The 15,814-nt window shown below is 34.8% G+C and overlaps 1 protein-coding gene across 1 annotated transcript in view; it reads left to right on the forward strand.

The window, feature by feature from the left end:
* The window catches only part of CTNNA3 (catenin alpha 3), a 435,250-nt gene that overhangs the window by 105,743 nt on the left and 313,693 nt on the right, over positions 1-15,814 (forward strand). Inside the window, exon 5 of the mRNA XM_021714606.1 lies at positions 11,480-11,599. Within this exon, the coding sequence (XP_021570281.1) occupies positions 11,480-11,599 (120 nt within the window). The remainder of the gene's footprint in view (positions 1-11,479; positions 11,600-15,814) is intronic.

The following is a 15,814-nucleotide window of genomic DNA, read 5'->3' on the forward strand; positions in this document are numbered from 1 at the left end:
TGTAATGACCTCTTCCCTCCTTCCATCTTTACTATTTCATGCAGGCTTCTGGCTTATTTCCCCCTCTTCTGATACTCTTATGCAAACTCCTTATATATATGTGTGTATATATAATATATAATTATATATGATATATATGTATGTATTTGTTCTGTATTTAACATCATAAAAGAATTTCTCTACTCTCACAATGTTTTTTTTTTAGTGGTCTTGCTCTGTTTTTCCTTCTTATGGCTTTTTCTGAGTAACAGATCTTTTCACTTCTATTGAAGTATACTCCCTTTTAGATGTCAGGTAAATGAGATGTTACTCTACTTTTGATTAATAGTTTGTATCTATGTATTTCCTGATTTATTTATACTTTCTTATCTATGTTAAATTATCCTGCCCACAGAGAAGCAATTACAATTGAGCATTCACGAGTACATAATCTGAGACTACGAACTGGCGCAAACATGGATCACTGAACTACTCTCCATGGGGCAAGTTGCCAAATTAAATTATCGAGGATTCCTGAGTTGGCACTTCCAAAGGTGTCTAGTTTTTTAAGGAGCTATATATTTTCTTTTGGGGGAAAACAGGTTCAAATGAAAAATAACAGAGAACAGAGAAAAAAATGCTATTTTTCTGTGTCAATGGGAGATACTTGGAAAAGCAGTTTGACTATGTTGTCATCTTTGTTAATAATTTTTTATAGAAATTTAAGTTAAAAATTTTCTCTTTGACGCTATTCAAGTTTTTCAAACTTCTCTGTACTCTTTATATTTCTCAGGATTCCACATCCTGTTGATTGGTATCTGGATTTTATAAGGGCTAATTTTATGTGAAAAAAATAGGTTTGAATGGCTTGTGCTTACTGGGTCTGGACAATGTGAGGAGAAAACATGATGCTTGGCAGCATGGAGACCTTTCTTGAATTCTGGCTCTGTCGTTGATTAGTTTGATAACTATGGGAAAGTTAAAAACTTGGTTTCTTTTTCTGAGTTATAGGGACTACAAAACTTATTCTAAATACTTTGAAAGGGTATTGTTATAATTAAATTATATACTACCTAAACTACCTGGCAAAAACTGATATGCCCTTTTTCACCTTCATTCCCCTATCTTACCTTTCTTCACGATGGAGTCTTACTCTCACTTTTTGGCTCTTGGAGTGCAATATTGTACTTATTCCTAAAAGTGAATGGAAAAAAAATTTGACTCCCGAGTTGAATGAACTTTTCCAACTTTTTCCACTTATTATATCATAACCGGGTTTTGTTTGTTTTGGGAATGTTGATCACTTTGGATTAGGTAATAGACCAGTGTTTTACAGGAAATGGGTCTAGAATTTAATAACTTATGTCATATACACATTTTACATGTTTACAAAATTGTTATAAAGCATTTGTAAGTCAAACAATGATTCTGAATATGATGAATATTTGCTGCATTGACAGAAAATTATGGATTATTATATTGGTAGCTGGGACTTTTTGAGGCCACCTCTATTATTAAAAGGTAGATATGTAACAACAAAAATATTCTCTAAAGCTTTTTATTGTTAAAAATATTAGCAGCTTATAAGGGGAGAAATTACTGTATGACTAAGAGCTGTTAGAAGCCATGTGTGTTTTGCAGGAGAGCTTAAGCAAGATATGTAAAGCCATGTTAAGATTTAAAGAAAAAAGCAAGTCAATATTGGTATTTAAGATGCAATAGAAGAAACAAAAAATAGAGACACATAGGGCACATTGGTTGTATTTGTCATGAATGTCATATTGAAAACTTAAGGGAAGAGGGAAACATTTACTTGAAAAATTTACATAATTAGCCGGGCTTGTTCGCTCAACCTGTAATTCTGTGCTTTGGGAGGCTGAGGTGACTGGATTGCCTCATCCTGCGGGTTCGAGATCCGCCTGGGCAAGTTGGTGAGACCTCATCTCTATAATAAATCAAAAAATTAGCCGGGTGTGGTAGCGCGTGCCTGCAGTTCCAGCTACTTGGAGGGCTGAGGCGGAAGGATCGCTGGAGCCCCAACAGGTCGAGGCTGCGGTGGCCGGGAGCGGCCACTGCACTCCAGTCTGGGCGACAGAGTGAGACTCCAACTCAAAAAAAAAAATTTACATATTAAGTATTTAAAAATTTTTATTTATTATTGATACATAACCGTTGTACTTATGATGTTTTGACACAAGCATACATGTGTAGCAGTGAAATCAGGGTAATTGGGATAGCCAACACCTCAAATATTTATTATTTCTTTGTGTTAGGGACATTCAAATTCCACTTTTAGTTATTTTGAAATATATAATAACTTATTGCTGACTGTAGTCAGCCTATTGTGCTACTGAACACTAGATCTTATTCCTCCTAACTGTGTTCTTGTAGCCATTAACCATCCCCTCTGTATCCTCCTTCTCTACTTTGACAAATAAAAATTACATATATTTATGGTATGCAACATGATGTTTTAAATATATGTATACATTCTGGAATGGCTAAATCAACCTATTTAATATATGCGTTACCTTGCCTACTTACCATTTTTTTTTTTAGTGAGGACACTTAAAATCTATTCCCTTTGTAATATATATAGCAATTAAATATTAATATATAACATACATTATATATTACAATTATAATATATAATTATAATAATTATAGATTAATATATAATAATATATTATATATTGCTATTAACTGCAGTCACTATGATGTACAATAGCTCTCTTGAACTATTCCTCTTGTTTAACTGAAATTTTATGTCCTTTGACTACACACACTTAAACCATGTAAAATACTACACACTTAAACCATGTAAAATTTTTATTTTTTTAAAGAAAGGATCAGTATAATCTAGTTAGCTCTTATTAATTCAGCAAATGGTTATTTCTTGTGTGCTTACTTTGTGGCAGTCACTGTACTATGTGCTAGGGATTCAAATAAAAAAAAAATACTATCAAATTCCTGCTCTCCTGGGATTTATAGACTGGATAAAAAGCAAACTGACAATATATATTATTATGATAGAAGTTGGTACGAAATGTTATGGAGGCATGATGGGAATTGTGTCAAGGGAAGGTGTATTGAATGAGTAACGTGCCAGAATTTGAAGAATTGACTGGACAGAGAAGGCAAGGAAGAGGCCATTTTAATGGAAGAAAATAGTAAATGCTTAAAGATTTGTAAACTTTCTGAATGGCTGAGATGAAGGGTGATTGTGTGGGAGGAACAAGAGTTGAACCTGGAGGGGTAGATATAGACCTACTTGTGAAAGATCTATGTCCCAAGTTAAACAGCTTAAGCTATAGTCTGAAAGCTAGGGAGGATTATTAAAGAATTTAAAGCAAGGAAGTGATATGGTGGGGACTTCAAACATTTCATGAAAAAATGGAATTAAAAGATAAAAATAAAAATATAAACTTTGATTTTCAACATAAGCTTCATCAAATTTAAAACACTTTTTGTAAGCAATGATACTAGCCATCTAGTCCATCCCTAAAGAACTAAGGGTCTTGGGAATTTAACCATATCAGCGTAGTCTTTTTTATATTATTATTATTATTGTTATTATTACTATTATTGAGATAGGGTCTTATCTTGTCACCCAGACTGGAGTGCAGTGGTATGGCCATGGCTCACTGCAGCCTCAAACTCATGGGCTCAAGTTATCTTCCTGCCTCAGCCTCCGATTACCTGGGGCTGAGGTATGCACACCACACCTTACTAATTTTTCCATTTTTTAATAGAGATGAGGTCTCATTTTGTTGCCCAGGCTGGTCTCAAACTCCTGGCTTCAAGTGATTCTCCCATTTCAGTCTCTCAAAATGCTGGGATTGTAGGTGTGAGCCTGGTTCTACATTATTAACTGAGCCTGACTCTACATTATTAACTGAAGAAAAATGAGTGCCTTTGAAATATATATATTTTAAATTAGGAAGCAAAAAGAAGCCAGAAGCCAAAACAGATCTGTAAATGGATGCCTAATGATTCCTTATTCAAACTCTCATAAAACCGCCTTTGTTTGATGAGAGGCATGAGCAGTGGAGTTGTGGTGGAGGACTTTCCGGTGAAGCGTTTCCTGGCATTTTTTCTGCTAAAGCTTTGGCTAACTTTCTTAGAACAATCTCATAATAAGCAGATATTATCATTCTTTGGCCCCTTCAGAAAGTTAACGAGCAGAATGCCTGAGCATCCCAAAAACTTATGTCATGAACTTTGCTCTTGACTGGTCTGCTTTTGCTTTGACTTGACCATCTCCACTTCTTGGTAGCCATTCCTTTGCGCTTTACTTTCAGGATCAGACTGGTAAAGCCATGTTCCATCTCCTGTCATAATTATTCAAAGGACTGCTTTAGGCTCTTGATCTGACTTTTTTGCAATTTCTGTCGAAAGTTCTGCTCTTGTCTGCAGCTGATCTGGGCACAGTGGTTTTGACACCCATCTAGTGGAAAGTTTGCCTAACTAGAATTTTTCAGTCAGAAATTATATAAGCTGAACCAGTTGAGATGTCTAAAGTGTTGGTTGTTGTTTCTGCTGTTGTAAATTCTCTTCAATTAGGGTATGGACAAGGCTTTATATTTTTCCTGCAAATCGATTTAGATGGTCTGCTGCCATGGGTTTCATCTTCAACATCATCTTGCCCCTTCTTAAAATGAGTTATCTATTTGTAAACTGCTGATTTCTTTGGGGCATTGTCCCCATAGACATCCATAAAGCACCAGTGATTTTACCCTTCTTCTACTCAAGCTTCCCCATAAATTTGATGTTTATTCTTCCTTCAATTTTAGCAGAATTCATATTGCGTTGATAGGGCCTCTTTTCAGATTGATGTCTTATCTTAATGGCTCAGAGTAGATCCTGTTCAGACATATTCTAACAAGTTAGTATGAGTTTATTTTTATGCAAACATTTAAAAAATCTATTCTTAGTTTTTTTTTTTTTTTTTTTTTTTGGGTGTACTCTCACTCCATCACTCAGGCTGGAGTGCAGTGGCACACTCATGGTCACCCTAGTGTTGACCTGTTGGGTCCGGCGATCCTTCCGCCTCAGCCTTCCAAGTAGCCGGAACTACAAGCGTGCGCTACTACGTCCGGCTAATTCATAATTTTTTTTACATAATACACAATTTTTATAAACTTTTTGAAGACCCCTTGTATAAACATATTTGCATTTTAGGACTATTACTCTGGCGGCAGTCGAGGGGGCGTGGTCAGAGTGGAAACAGCGAGACCAGTGAGAAGGCTGATGCAGTCATCTAGTTGTGAAATGATTGGGTGGAGTGGGGGAATGAATGAGAGGAAGAAAGTACACATTATAATTGAAAAATGATTGGAGTTATTTCAGAAGGAGAGGAAAACATTAAGGGTTCTTCTAGGATTCTGGTGGGGTATTGGCGTTGATTTGCATAGAGGAGAAGCAGTTTATAAGTTTAGATACATTGGATTTGAAGCATATAAGAGATGGTAAATACAAAGATAGCTCAGGAGAGCAAATAGGCAAGAGATAGGTTTGAAAAACCCTGGGAAATAAGCATTAGGAGAAGAAGTATGTTTGCATGAGGTAATTTGGGGGAAAGCTTATAGTGTGAATGCACATTTTTTGGGGGGGGAATTTGAGTGTTTATTGAAGGTCCAGATTAGTAAATTGTTGCACAATAGTCAAATTTGTACATCCAGTGTCCTTCAGGTAGATTTATTTATTTACTCTTTAAAAGTATAGCTATATGGGGTACAAGTCAGGGTTAATTACACAAGCAGGCTGTGCAGGTGAAATCTGGACCTCCAACGACCCTCACATTTCCTAGTTTAGGACCAGGCACCCTTTGTGATGCTACATGCCCCCTTCCTCCCTCCCTCCTCTGGCAGTGTCCATCCACTGCTTATCCCTCCCTTGTGAATGCATATATTTGAGGCCTCATGGTTTGGTGGGAAGCTCACTAAGTGAAGAATCACATAGTGATTTGTGTTCTGCTGTTCCTCGGAAGAAATGAATCGGGGAATGTTTATTTGCCTATATTTTCTCATTAATAAATGCTTATGAAAATACACGCTTATGAAAAGACCCTCTTCAAGACAGCTTTATTGAAGTATGATTTATATACCAAAAAAGTAACTCATTTTAAGTGTACAATTCAATGATTTTGAATAAATGTTGTCACACAATTTTAACCATGATCTAATTTTAGAGCGTTTCCATCACCCTCCCCTGGTGGACCTAGTTCCCATTTGCTGTCACTCTTTGTTCCCATGCCCACTAGATTTGCGGATAGGAATAACACTGGGAAATCATTTTTAACAGTTAACGTCTTTAAGTAAATGTATCTTTCTGTTTCTTGCAGTTTCTAGCTCAGTGCTCACCACAGAAATACTGCTCAATAAATAATTATTGAAAAACTGTTTTGTTCAGTCCCCATTCACCGCTGAAAGGTGACAATGGAGTCTCTTCAATTTTATGGAACTTTAAAATTTATAAAGTAGTAATCTATAAAACTAGATTGTAAACCCTGTAAGGGTAAGAACTTTTTTTTTTTTCTCTTTTCTTGCATGATGGCATGTTATCCATTGATAAATATTTGCTGAATGAATGTCTTTTATTTTTCTTATAAAGTAGGCAGGCAAAGTCAATTTGATCCATGTTATAGATACACAGTCAAGCATTTGACTAGTAGTGAATTGCCCAAAGTTATGCCGTTATTAAATGACATAGCAGAAACTTGAATCCCAGTCATTGAGACAAGTGTACCTTCAACTACAGCAGACTTTTTCTAATTTAGATCCCATGCCCAATTTTGTTCTATGTTCCTAACTTTTATAATTGTTCCTTACAGCAAAAAATTTGAGATATGTATTTGTGCTTTAATTTTCTGCTTCAGCTGTAAACTTCCTTTTAATAAGTGATATTATCATCTTGTAAGTTCATTTGGAAAATATGTATGAAAGTCAGTGGATTAAGTTCAGAAAAATTAAATAATTTTTTTCTCTGTAATACTTCATTTTTGATTTCTCTGTAGTTGCCATATTTAAGTAAGGTAGATTAGTTATTTCTTATGCTTAAAACAATTTCTTTCTACTCTAAACATTAATATTTATAGAGTATTAATATATTATTCTTTTGACTGTTCCTTCTTTTTGCTCTAACCTCCAGAATCTTTTGGCATTGTTTCAAACTGGCATTTTAGGGACACTAAGATCATACTTGGTGATCTAATGCTTTCAGCCAGGTATTTATTGGATACTCTTTTGTACACATAATTCTGTGACTATAAGATTTTTTTTTTATGTAACAGGTAGTACCTAGCACACTGTACAAATGTACAAATTATTAAATATGGAAACATGATGACTGTTCAGCTGGCTCTTGTTTTAGGACAATGCTACTTGATATTTTTAAATTATGGGAATTAGTAGGCTGTGGCAGCTCTAAAGTTATTTGAATCAATCGATATGATTACAAAAGGAAACCAGGGCCTGGTGGGGGGAGGAGTGAAGAAAGCTTTATTTGCCAGATCCCTGTCTGCATTTTTTCCCCTGCTGTTTCAGCTTATTTCTTCATGTCAATCTTCTCAAATTACTCCATGAATCTATATAATTTTTACAAACTTATTGGATATGTAGTTTACAAAGAATATTGGCTTAGATTTATTTATATATATAGTCAAGAAAAAGGAGAAAAAATGTATTTGGGTAAAGGGAATGCTGAGTCAAACTAGATATTTTCCCCTTGCCCTTTTTTAATGCTTCTCTTGCACAAACAGATTTTCAGTTACTTTAATGTAACATGAGAAGTTATAGTTTCTGTTGTTTTGTTTGATAGATTGCTATTATTATTTCTAAACAGAAATAATTTGATGAAAAATTATTTTTAATTTTAGTGTTTGCAACTTCTTATTCTTGTCTTGCACTCCCTGTGATATATGATAAGGTAGTCAAATAGAATAAATTGAATTTATTTTTCAGTTCAGACACCATTTTAATATTCAGTTTTAACAGTTTTAAAACATGCCTAGGTTTGTTTTTTGTTCAGATTGATTCACTGAGCTTTTTCTTAAAGTTTGAATTTGGCTATAATATTAAAAAATTAACACAGGGTAAATTCAGTGTTCAACACATTATTCTGGAGTTTTTAGCTCATTTTAAATTTCCACTAAAAACTTTGAACAGTTAAAATCCCCAAATAGTAAAATCTCTTCAGTTAACTGTGCTTCCTTTCTCAACTTATCTCCACTGGGTGATAGTTTATTTTGAGAAATAATCAATATAAGGAAATTATAATGTACTGAACTAATGTAGAAAATCTCAGAGGTCTATTTCAATGATAAAGCAGGGTGGACTTTTAGAAAGAAAAATCCTTAAACCAAGTGAATATTCTTTAAAATCTAGGCCTCAACTTAATCAGGCTTATTTTTATCCTCTGTACTACAGCAAAGTAAAATTATTGCTTTTACTCTTTAACATCTTTAAGTGTATATGTAGGCAGATGGGGATGGGGTGTGTTTAATAGGTATCTAAGCCAAAGTTACACCACAGATTTTTTACCAAGTTACACCACAGATTTTGACAATTATTTGTTGTTGTACATGAAAAAAATCTGCTTAAGTAAATGAAATCATAGTTTTAGAGTAATTTGAGCTCTTTACTATCAATTAATGGAGTATATAAGTCCTGGATAATGAAAATTCAAGTTAAAATCTCCATATTATGCAAACTCTGAACTTTCGTTAAAACATTCTTGTGATGATATATTATTACTGGATTTTCTCCCTTTCTTCTTTGGTCATGGATATATTACCTGGAAGTACTAGTTTTTTGTGTTTCTTACTTTGAAGTCTTACAAGCATGTTTTCCCTAAAGTTCCCTTTTTCCCTTTTGGAGTCATATAAAGTTCACAGAGATAAATGTAAAAAAGAAATATTTAAGAAGTAGAGCTCATGTTTCTGAGGGAAGAGACAATGCAGGGGATAAAGAATGTTTTATAATTAAATGAATTGGTTGGTAAAATAGCTTATATTAATTCATAGATAAATTTATTTAAATTGTTTAGAATCTTAGATAAGGTATTATTTTGATTTGAACATAGTGAGAAGGAACCAAGAAATGGGCAAGGCACAGAAATGGTCAAACAATGTGATACATATTTCATGTAAAGGTTATTAGAGTTATGTTGAAAGGATCTTGTTTATTATTTTACAAGAGAGGGGAAATGAACAGATTGTGACTATGTTTAAGCTGATAGGTAGAATTGGTTTCCCTTTAAGACTCTGAAAAAACTTCCTTTCCTTTGAGGTCCAACTCAAATTCTCTTATGTCTTCTGTGTGTGCTCTGAGTCTCTCAGTCAGTATCAGAGTGTTTTTTGAGGTTTCACTATATGTCATATTTATCTCTTTTTTTGTACTCTCTTTACTACTTTGCCTTGTGTTAGAGTTAATGGTAGAGTAGAAAGAGCATGAACGTTGTAGTAAAAACCCAATTCAATAAAACTTTCTGAGTCCCAGTTTACTCACTTGTAGAATGGAGAGAGAAATAGGAACTCTTGTGGTTCCTATGAGGATTAAGTTGGAAAGCATCAAGTACTTGGGGCTGAGCAGGGCACTCAATAAACGTTAGTATCCTTCCTGCTTCTGAGTTTCATGTCTAGATTCCTCAGTAGTCTGTACGTTTCTTTAGGGCAGGAAGTATCTTTTTTATTCATAGTGCCTTGTGCATAGTAGGTTCTAAATGATTATTTACTTAATTTAATTTACTGTCCTGTCATGGAAGCTTAGCATTGTTATTTTCCATTTTTCCCCCCTTCTATCACCTTGGATATAGATTAACATGTTGTTTTCATGAAAGTGAGGTTTTGATTCAGTAGCGTGCCATTTTAGTATGACTTATTTCATAGAGTAGGATATAGTAAGGGTCAAATCATTTCTCTGGAAACTTAGTTATACTCTATATACAATCTTATTAGCCTGTCTCATGGCATCACAGGCACAGTGGAGATCTTGTGTATGTATTTAAGATGGTGAAATCTCCATCTGTAGAAATCTGTCTAATGGCACAGAGTGAGAATATGGAAAATAAATGGCATAAAGAGGGCACAAATGCAAATGTTTTGCAAATTACCTTACTTGACCTTTTCAATCACTAACCCTCTAAATTATGTTCTAATTTAATAAAATAAACCAATAATCCAATTTCTGTGAGCTCCCTTTGCTTTATTATTAGTAGCAGACAGTATTCTGTAATTCACTGCAATTTGTCACCTTTGTATTTATCTAGTATCTGACTTAAAAATGAACAGGAGCATTCTGATTCAGCAGAACTGATTTCATTGCTCATTTGTATTATAGAGAAGAAATGAATAAATATTTGCTGAACATGCGACATGTATTTGATCATCAAAATGTTGTTCCTTCTTTCTAAAAATGCAAGCTCCTGAGAGATCTGTCTTGTTGAAGTTTGCTGGGTGACTTATTCTGCACAGATATTTTTACAGAGACAACCAAGTTCCATGCCATTATAGCAAAATATCATGCAAGCAGCTATCTTTTTATTAATTATGTTTTTTCATGATTAGAATTAAAGCTTTTTAAATGCTTCCTCATTATGATTTGAAATTATACATTCATTATTATTTATTTATTTTATTTTTAAGGTAGGACATTAAAGTTTTTCCTGAGCTTATCTCTGGCCACAAAAATAAAATTTAACAAATACTCAGTCAACAGTCTTACTCCTGTCATTAGCATATCAGTATCATAGAACTGGCCGCTAGGGTTAAAATTCACTAGACCATATTTTATGTTAGGTACCCACAGCAGCACCACACAGAAATTTTTACATACACATATACACAGTCCACATTCAACTATTTTCACATATTTTTAGTACACACAGTTGTAGCATATTATAGTCACTTGTCTAAATTGTTCAGTAAAACCCAAGACACTACCTACACACATAACTGTAGCAGTTAAGCTGAGTATAATTACAATTAGTTTTATATATATCTATAGTAGAGATATGTACAAGCCCCTAAGAAACTAAGAGTTCACAGACACTTTTGTAATGGGACCACAGCATTATATTGGGCCACATTAAAACCTTTACCAACCAGATCAGTTTAAAAAAATTATTTTTTTGGGGGGGATGGAATAGAAAGAGTTCTATAGTCCTTTGAAAGACTCAGTCTTTTAGTTACCTTCAAATTTTTTCTTCAAAAGCAGCAATGTATCCTAAAATACAATAAAAAAAAAAGAATTTATTTTTTGTTAGAATGAGGACTAAATAGGCTTCTCTTTCATGCAATAACATTGGTTCTACTTAGGATACAGTTTCTTTTTATAATTGTTTCTAATTATTTGATTGAAATATTATTAGCTAGCATTTGTTATCACTGTATTGTGAATGGGAGAAACTGAGGTTCATTATTGACTATTTCTGTGTTAACTAGCTGGGAATTTGATGAAAATATGCTGCCATCCTAATGATCTGCTTTTATTTTCAATTTCAGTTTCAAAGGACATTTGAATCTCTTAAAAATGTTTCCAACAAAACTGACCTCCAGAAAACCTACCAGAAGCTTGGGAAGGAGCTGGAAAATTTGGATTATTTAGCCTTCAAACGTCAGCAGGTAGGAGTCAGAGCTCTCCTTGGTAGAGGAGATGAAAACTTTAGGCTTCTCGTCATCCCTCCTGTGAGAGGTATGGGTGAGTCTGAGGAGACTTATCAATGGTGAGGGTAGAAATATGTTGTACTGTGCTAATCTGTTGTGCTCATACAGCTTCCTGCAGTGTTCATTGTAGTCCAACTTCCTGCAGTGTTCATTGTAGTCCTTGCTTTTAGATGTATACTTTTAGGGGTTTCCACATGTGTCCTTATACCTCTCTTAAAGAAAACTCCTGCCGGTTTGTGAAGATTCAACTACTCTTTGACTAAGGACACCTCAGTAGCACAAAGGGAATCTCTGTAATGGCTTGACCAGATGGCTTTCATATTTGACCTGAGGAGAAAAGTCATCTGAAGACCAAGAAAAGATGTGGATGTACAAAATTAAAAAAAAAAGAGTCATAAATATGCCAAATATTTGACCTTTGGTTTTCTTTGATTTTTGAAGTTGAGTAAAAATTTGCTAAATGTGGAAGATTGAAGGAAAATAGTCTTTACAAATGCAAGTGTTTTTTTTTTTTGCTTCCTTGTATAGGAACCCAAACAATTATAGGATTTCCTTTAGAATTTATATAAACCTAATATTCATAATGATTAAATGTTTTATATTTTTGAGATACTGCCACAATCGCTAGCTGTTCCTATGCTGGATCGTTTCCAGTTTTTTATAGCCACTAGGTGTCAGGGTTGTCAAGCTTTTACTTCCATCAAATGTTTATTCTGATCAGAATTGGACAGAGAGACGTTTAACACAGGTTGTGTGAAATTCAGGAATGTGCTCAATGATGGATAGCATCGAGAAAAATGATTGAATTGTTGACTCGCATGTCCAAGCATTGAGTCCATCAGTTTAGAGACTTTCCTGTTAGCGTAGCAAAGGGTGTGACGTTCTTGCTATTGCCTAATTCACAAGTTTGTTTTTTTTTTAAATCATTTTGAATTTTAAAAAATTAGTATTTCTTTTTTATTTTAGGGATGGAGTTTTCAAAGTAAGGTTTTCTGTATTTAGTTAAATTTCATTAAGTCAACATGGTATGGTCTGGAAATATTGGGCCGAAAAGAGAATTGTATTTTAGATTTTTCTCTATCTAAGTGTTACATGGACATTTAACCACTTTCTGGCCCTATCTTCCTAGGAGTTATGTTTGTTTTATAGACAGTTTTAAGACAAATACATGATTTTTTCACATACTTTAATTTATATAAAAAAGAATAAAATATCTGTTTAAGGTTTATTTTAAAAAAATTATTGGTGGTCTAGATATTAGCACATGTAACAGAAGTAGCAGATAATGCTGCTTAAAATTCATACCATGGGTCACTGCTCTGGCCTATGCAGTTTTAATACAGTTTGTTTCCAAGACCATCTTTTACCACAGAGGGGTATTTGAGCTGGCAAGCAGTAGTCACTGTACTTTTCTCTTATCCTTTCTTATTAACACATTTTCAGTGATTAGATTCTTACATTAGCTAATTGTAAATCTGGAAGAAGGCGTGTGTTTCAAGAGCAGAAGGATAGAAGTTTGGGAGAATGGCATTGGGGATAGATAGGTAAATTGCAGGTACATGAGGAAAAGAGGACATATGAAATTTATCTATAAATCACCTATGCTATTTATTGAATAAGTATGTACAACATAGAATTATTAAAACATTTATGAATTAAGTCATTAAATGCTTATAACAATATGATGAGAGTTTTTTTTTTTTTAGCATGATTTTACAGATGAGAAAACTGTTAAAAGAGTTAAGTAGCTTATCTAAGGTCATCGTGCTAATAAGGCATGAAGCTGGGCTTCAAATCTAAATCCATCTGACTCCAAACCTAGAGTGCTGTGTTTTCTCCATGGGTGGGGTTCAGAAGGGTCAGAACATTAGCTCTTCTCTTACTTGGTGGGATTTGTCTTTTATCTCCCATCCTATTCCTTTAAACCTCCAAATACCTATTAAAAAGTGTTTTTCTCCTAATGGAAAACATTCAGGTCTCTGTAAAATTGCTTATTCAGCAAGAAAGCTTCCTTGTTATGAGGCAGTATTATTTGAACCAGAGAATTAGTCATGATTTGTTCTTTGGTCCAACCATATTTATCATTCCTCATTGTGACAGAATGTAAGCTTCATAAAGACAGGGCTTTGTCTGTCACTTTTAATGCTGTATCCTCTCTAGTGCTCACAGCAGTATCTGACTCATGGCACATGCTCAAAAAATACTGTTGCTGTAGTTGTTACTAGGAACAAAGATCCATTCCAAAAGCTTTGACCTCAGATTATAGGCAATTAAATCAATGTGTTTTGCTATATTTTAAAATTCTAAAGGGCCTTCTTCCTTAGCTCCTTGGATGCCAAAGGCTGACAGATTTTCCCTAGCTGTATATATTATTTAGGTTTTCTTCTATCATATTTCATTCTTCTATCATTTCTTTGAACAAACAAAAAATGCTAGTATTACCTTGGTTCTGAATTATGAATGCTCAATGAATTGACTGTAATTATTTCCTTGGACTCATTTATTAGATTTTATTTTCTGTCCCTTTCTATGACTTTTTCAACACCATTTTTTTTTTGAGTTGGAGTCTCACTCCGTCACCCAGGCTGAAGTGCAGTGGCACACTCATGGCCACCCCAGCGTCCACCTACTTTGCTCCGGCGATCCTTCAGTTCAGCCTTCCAAGTTGTCGGAACTACAGGCATGCACTACCATGCCCAGCTAATTTTTGATTTATTATAGAGATGAGGTCTTGTCAAGTTGTCCGGGCTGGTCTCGAACCCACAGGCTCAGGCAATCCACTTGCTTTGGCCTCCCAGTGTGCTGGGATTACAGGCTGAGCCACTGAGCCTGGCCTCAACACGATTTTTGAGAGATTTCTCAAAAATCTCTCCAGATAGATTCCTGTAGTACTTTGCTGTATTCTACCCTCTTTTTTTTTTTTTGAGTTGGAGTCTCACTCTGTCGCCCAGACTGGAGTGCAGTGGCCGCTCCCGGCCACCGCAGCCTCGACCTGCTGGGCTCTGGCGATCCTTCCACCTCAGCCTTCCAAGTAGCCAGAATTACAGGCGCGCACTACCACGCCCGGCTGATTTTTTGATTTATTGTAGAGATGAGGTCTCGCTGCCCAGGCGGGTCTCGAACCCGCGGGCTCAGGCAATCCACTCACCTCAGCCTCCCAAAGGCACGGGATTACAGGCTGAGCCACCGAGCCCGGTTTACCCTCATTTTTTTTTTTTTTGAGGTTATTATGCTTTCTTTCCTAGATGTGAACTTAGCTTTTATTTATTTATTTAAAAGAGTGAGTGATTGTACTTAAGGTATTCCTTGAGTCAGTCGACAAGCATCTTTACATTTTCCTACTTTCAAAAAGACAAATGTTGAAAATAGCTTTGGTTGGAAAAGGTGAGAGAGGAGATTGTGATAGATGAGGTGCTGGGTTTACCTGGATGAATCAGCCTGAAGTAAACGGCTGAAAAAGCAGGCTAACCTTTGAATCTGGGGATGCTTTTGGTTCTTATTCTCTGCAGATACAGTCTTGGACTTCATCTGCTTGAACCGCTTGGTTTTCATTCTTGTTGGTGTGACATAGAAATGGAATAGCAAGCTTCAGCTATTATATAGATCCCGGATTTGTGTACCATATTGAGAGGGTATAAATCAAGATATTTCCTTGGGGACTTTTGTTTTGTGGAGTAAAATAAAATAAGATTTGATAATCTGGACTCTAATTTAATTCCTTTCTCTCTTTTGCTACCCTGAATACTTATAATAACATTATAAAATACATCCCTTTCCAGAGCCTTCAAAGTCCTTTTTATAAATTAAAGTTGACATTATTGAGTTGAACATTAGTGAGAACTAACACACATTTACATGTTGATGTGAAAATATGTAAAATTAAAATATTATACTTCAGATATATAACCATGTTGGAACAGATCACATACCTGATACTTGTCTCCCTGATCATGACAAGCTATTCCTGTCTTCTGACCTTTGCACAAGGTTTATATAACTTGGTATTTACAATATACAGCCCCTTTCTATTTACTTACTTATTTAACTACTAATCATTTTTTAAAATCATACTGAAATCTGGCCTCCCTTGTGACACCTCATTCTGTGACCTGTAGTCAATATGTTAATTCTGAATTCTTTGCCATTCTTAGCTTATATCTTGCCATAGAATTT

This window comes from Carlito syrichta, unplaced genomic scaffold (genome assembly GCF_000164805.1).
Source record: "Carlito syrichta isolate Samal-C Ts95f unplaced genomic scaffold, Tarsius_syrichta-2.0.1 Scaffold305686, whole genome shotgun sequence".
Taxonomy (NCBI): Eukaryota; Metazoa; Chordata; class Mammalia; order Primates; family Tarsiidae; genus Carlito; species Carlito syrichta.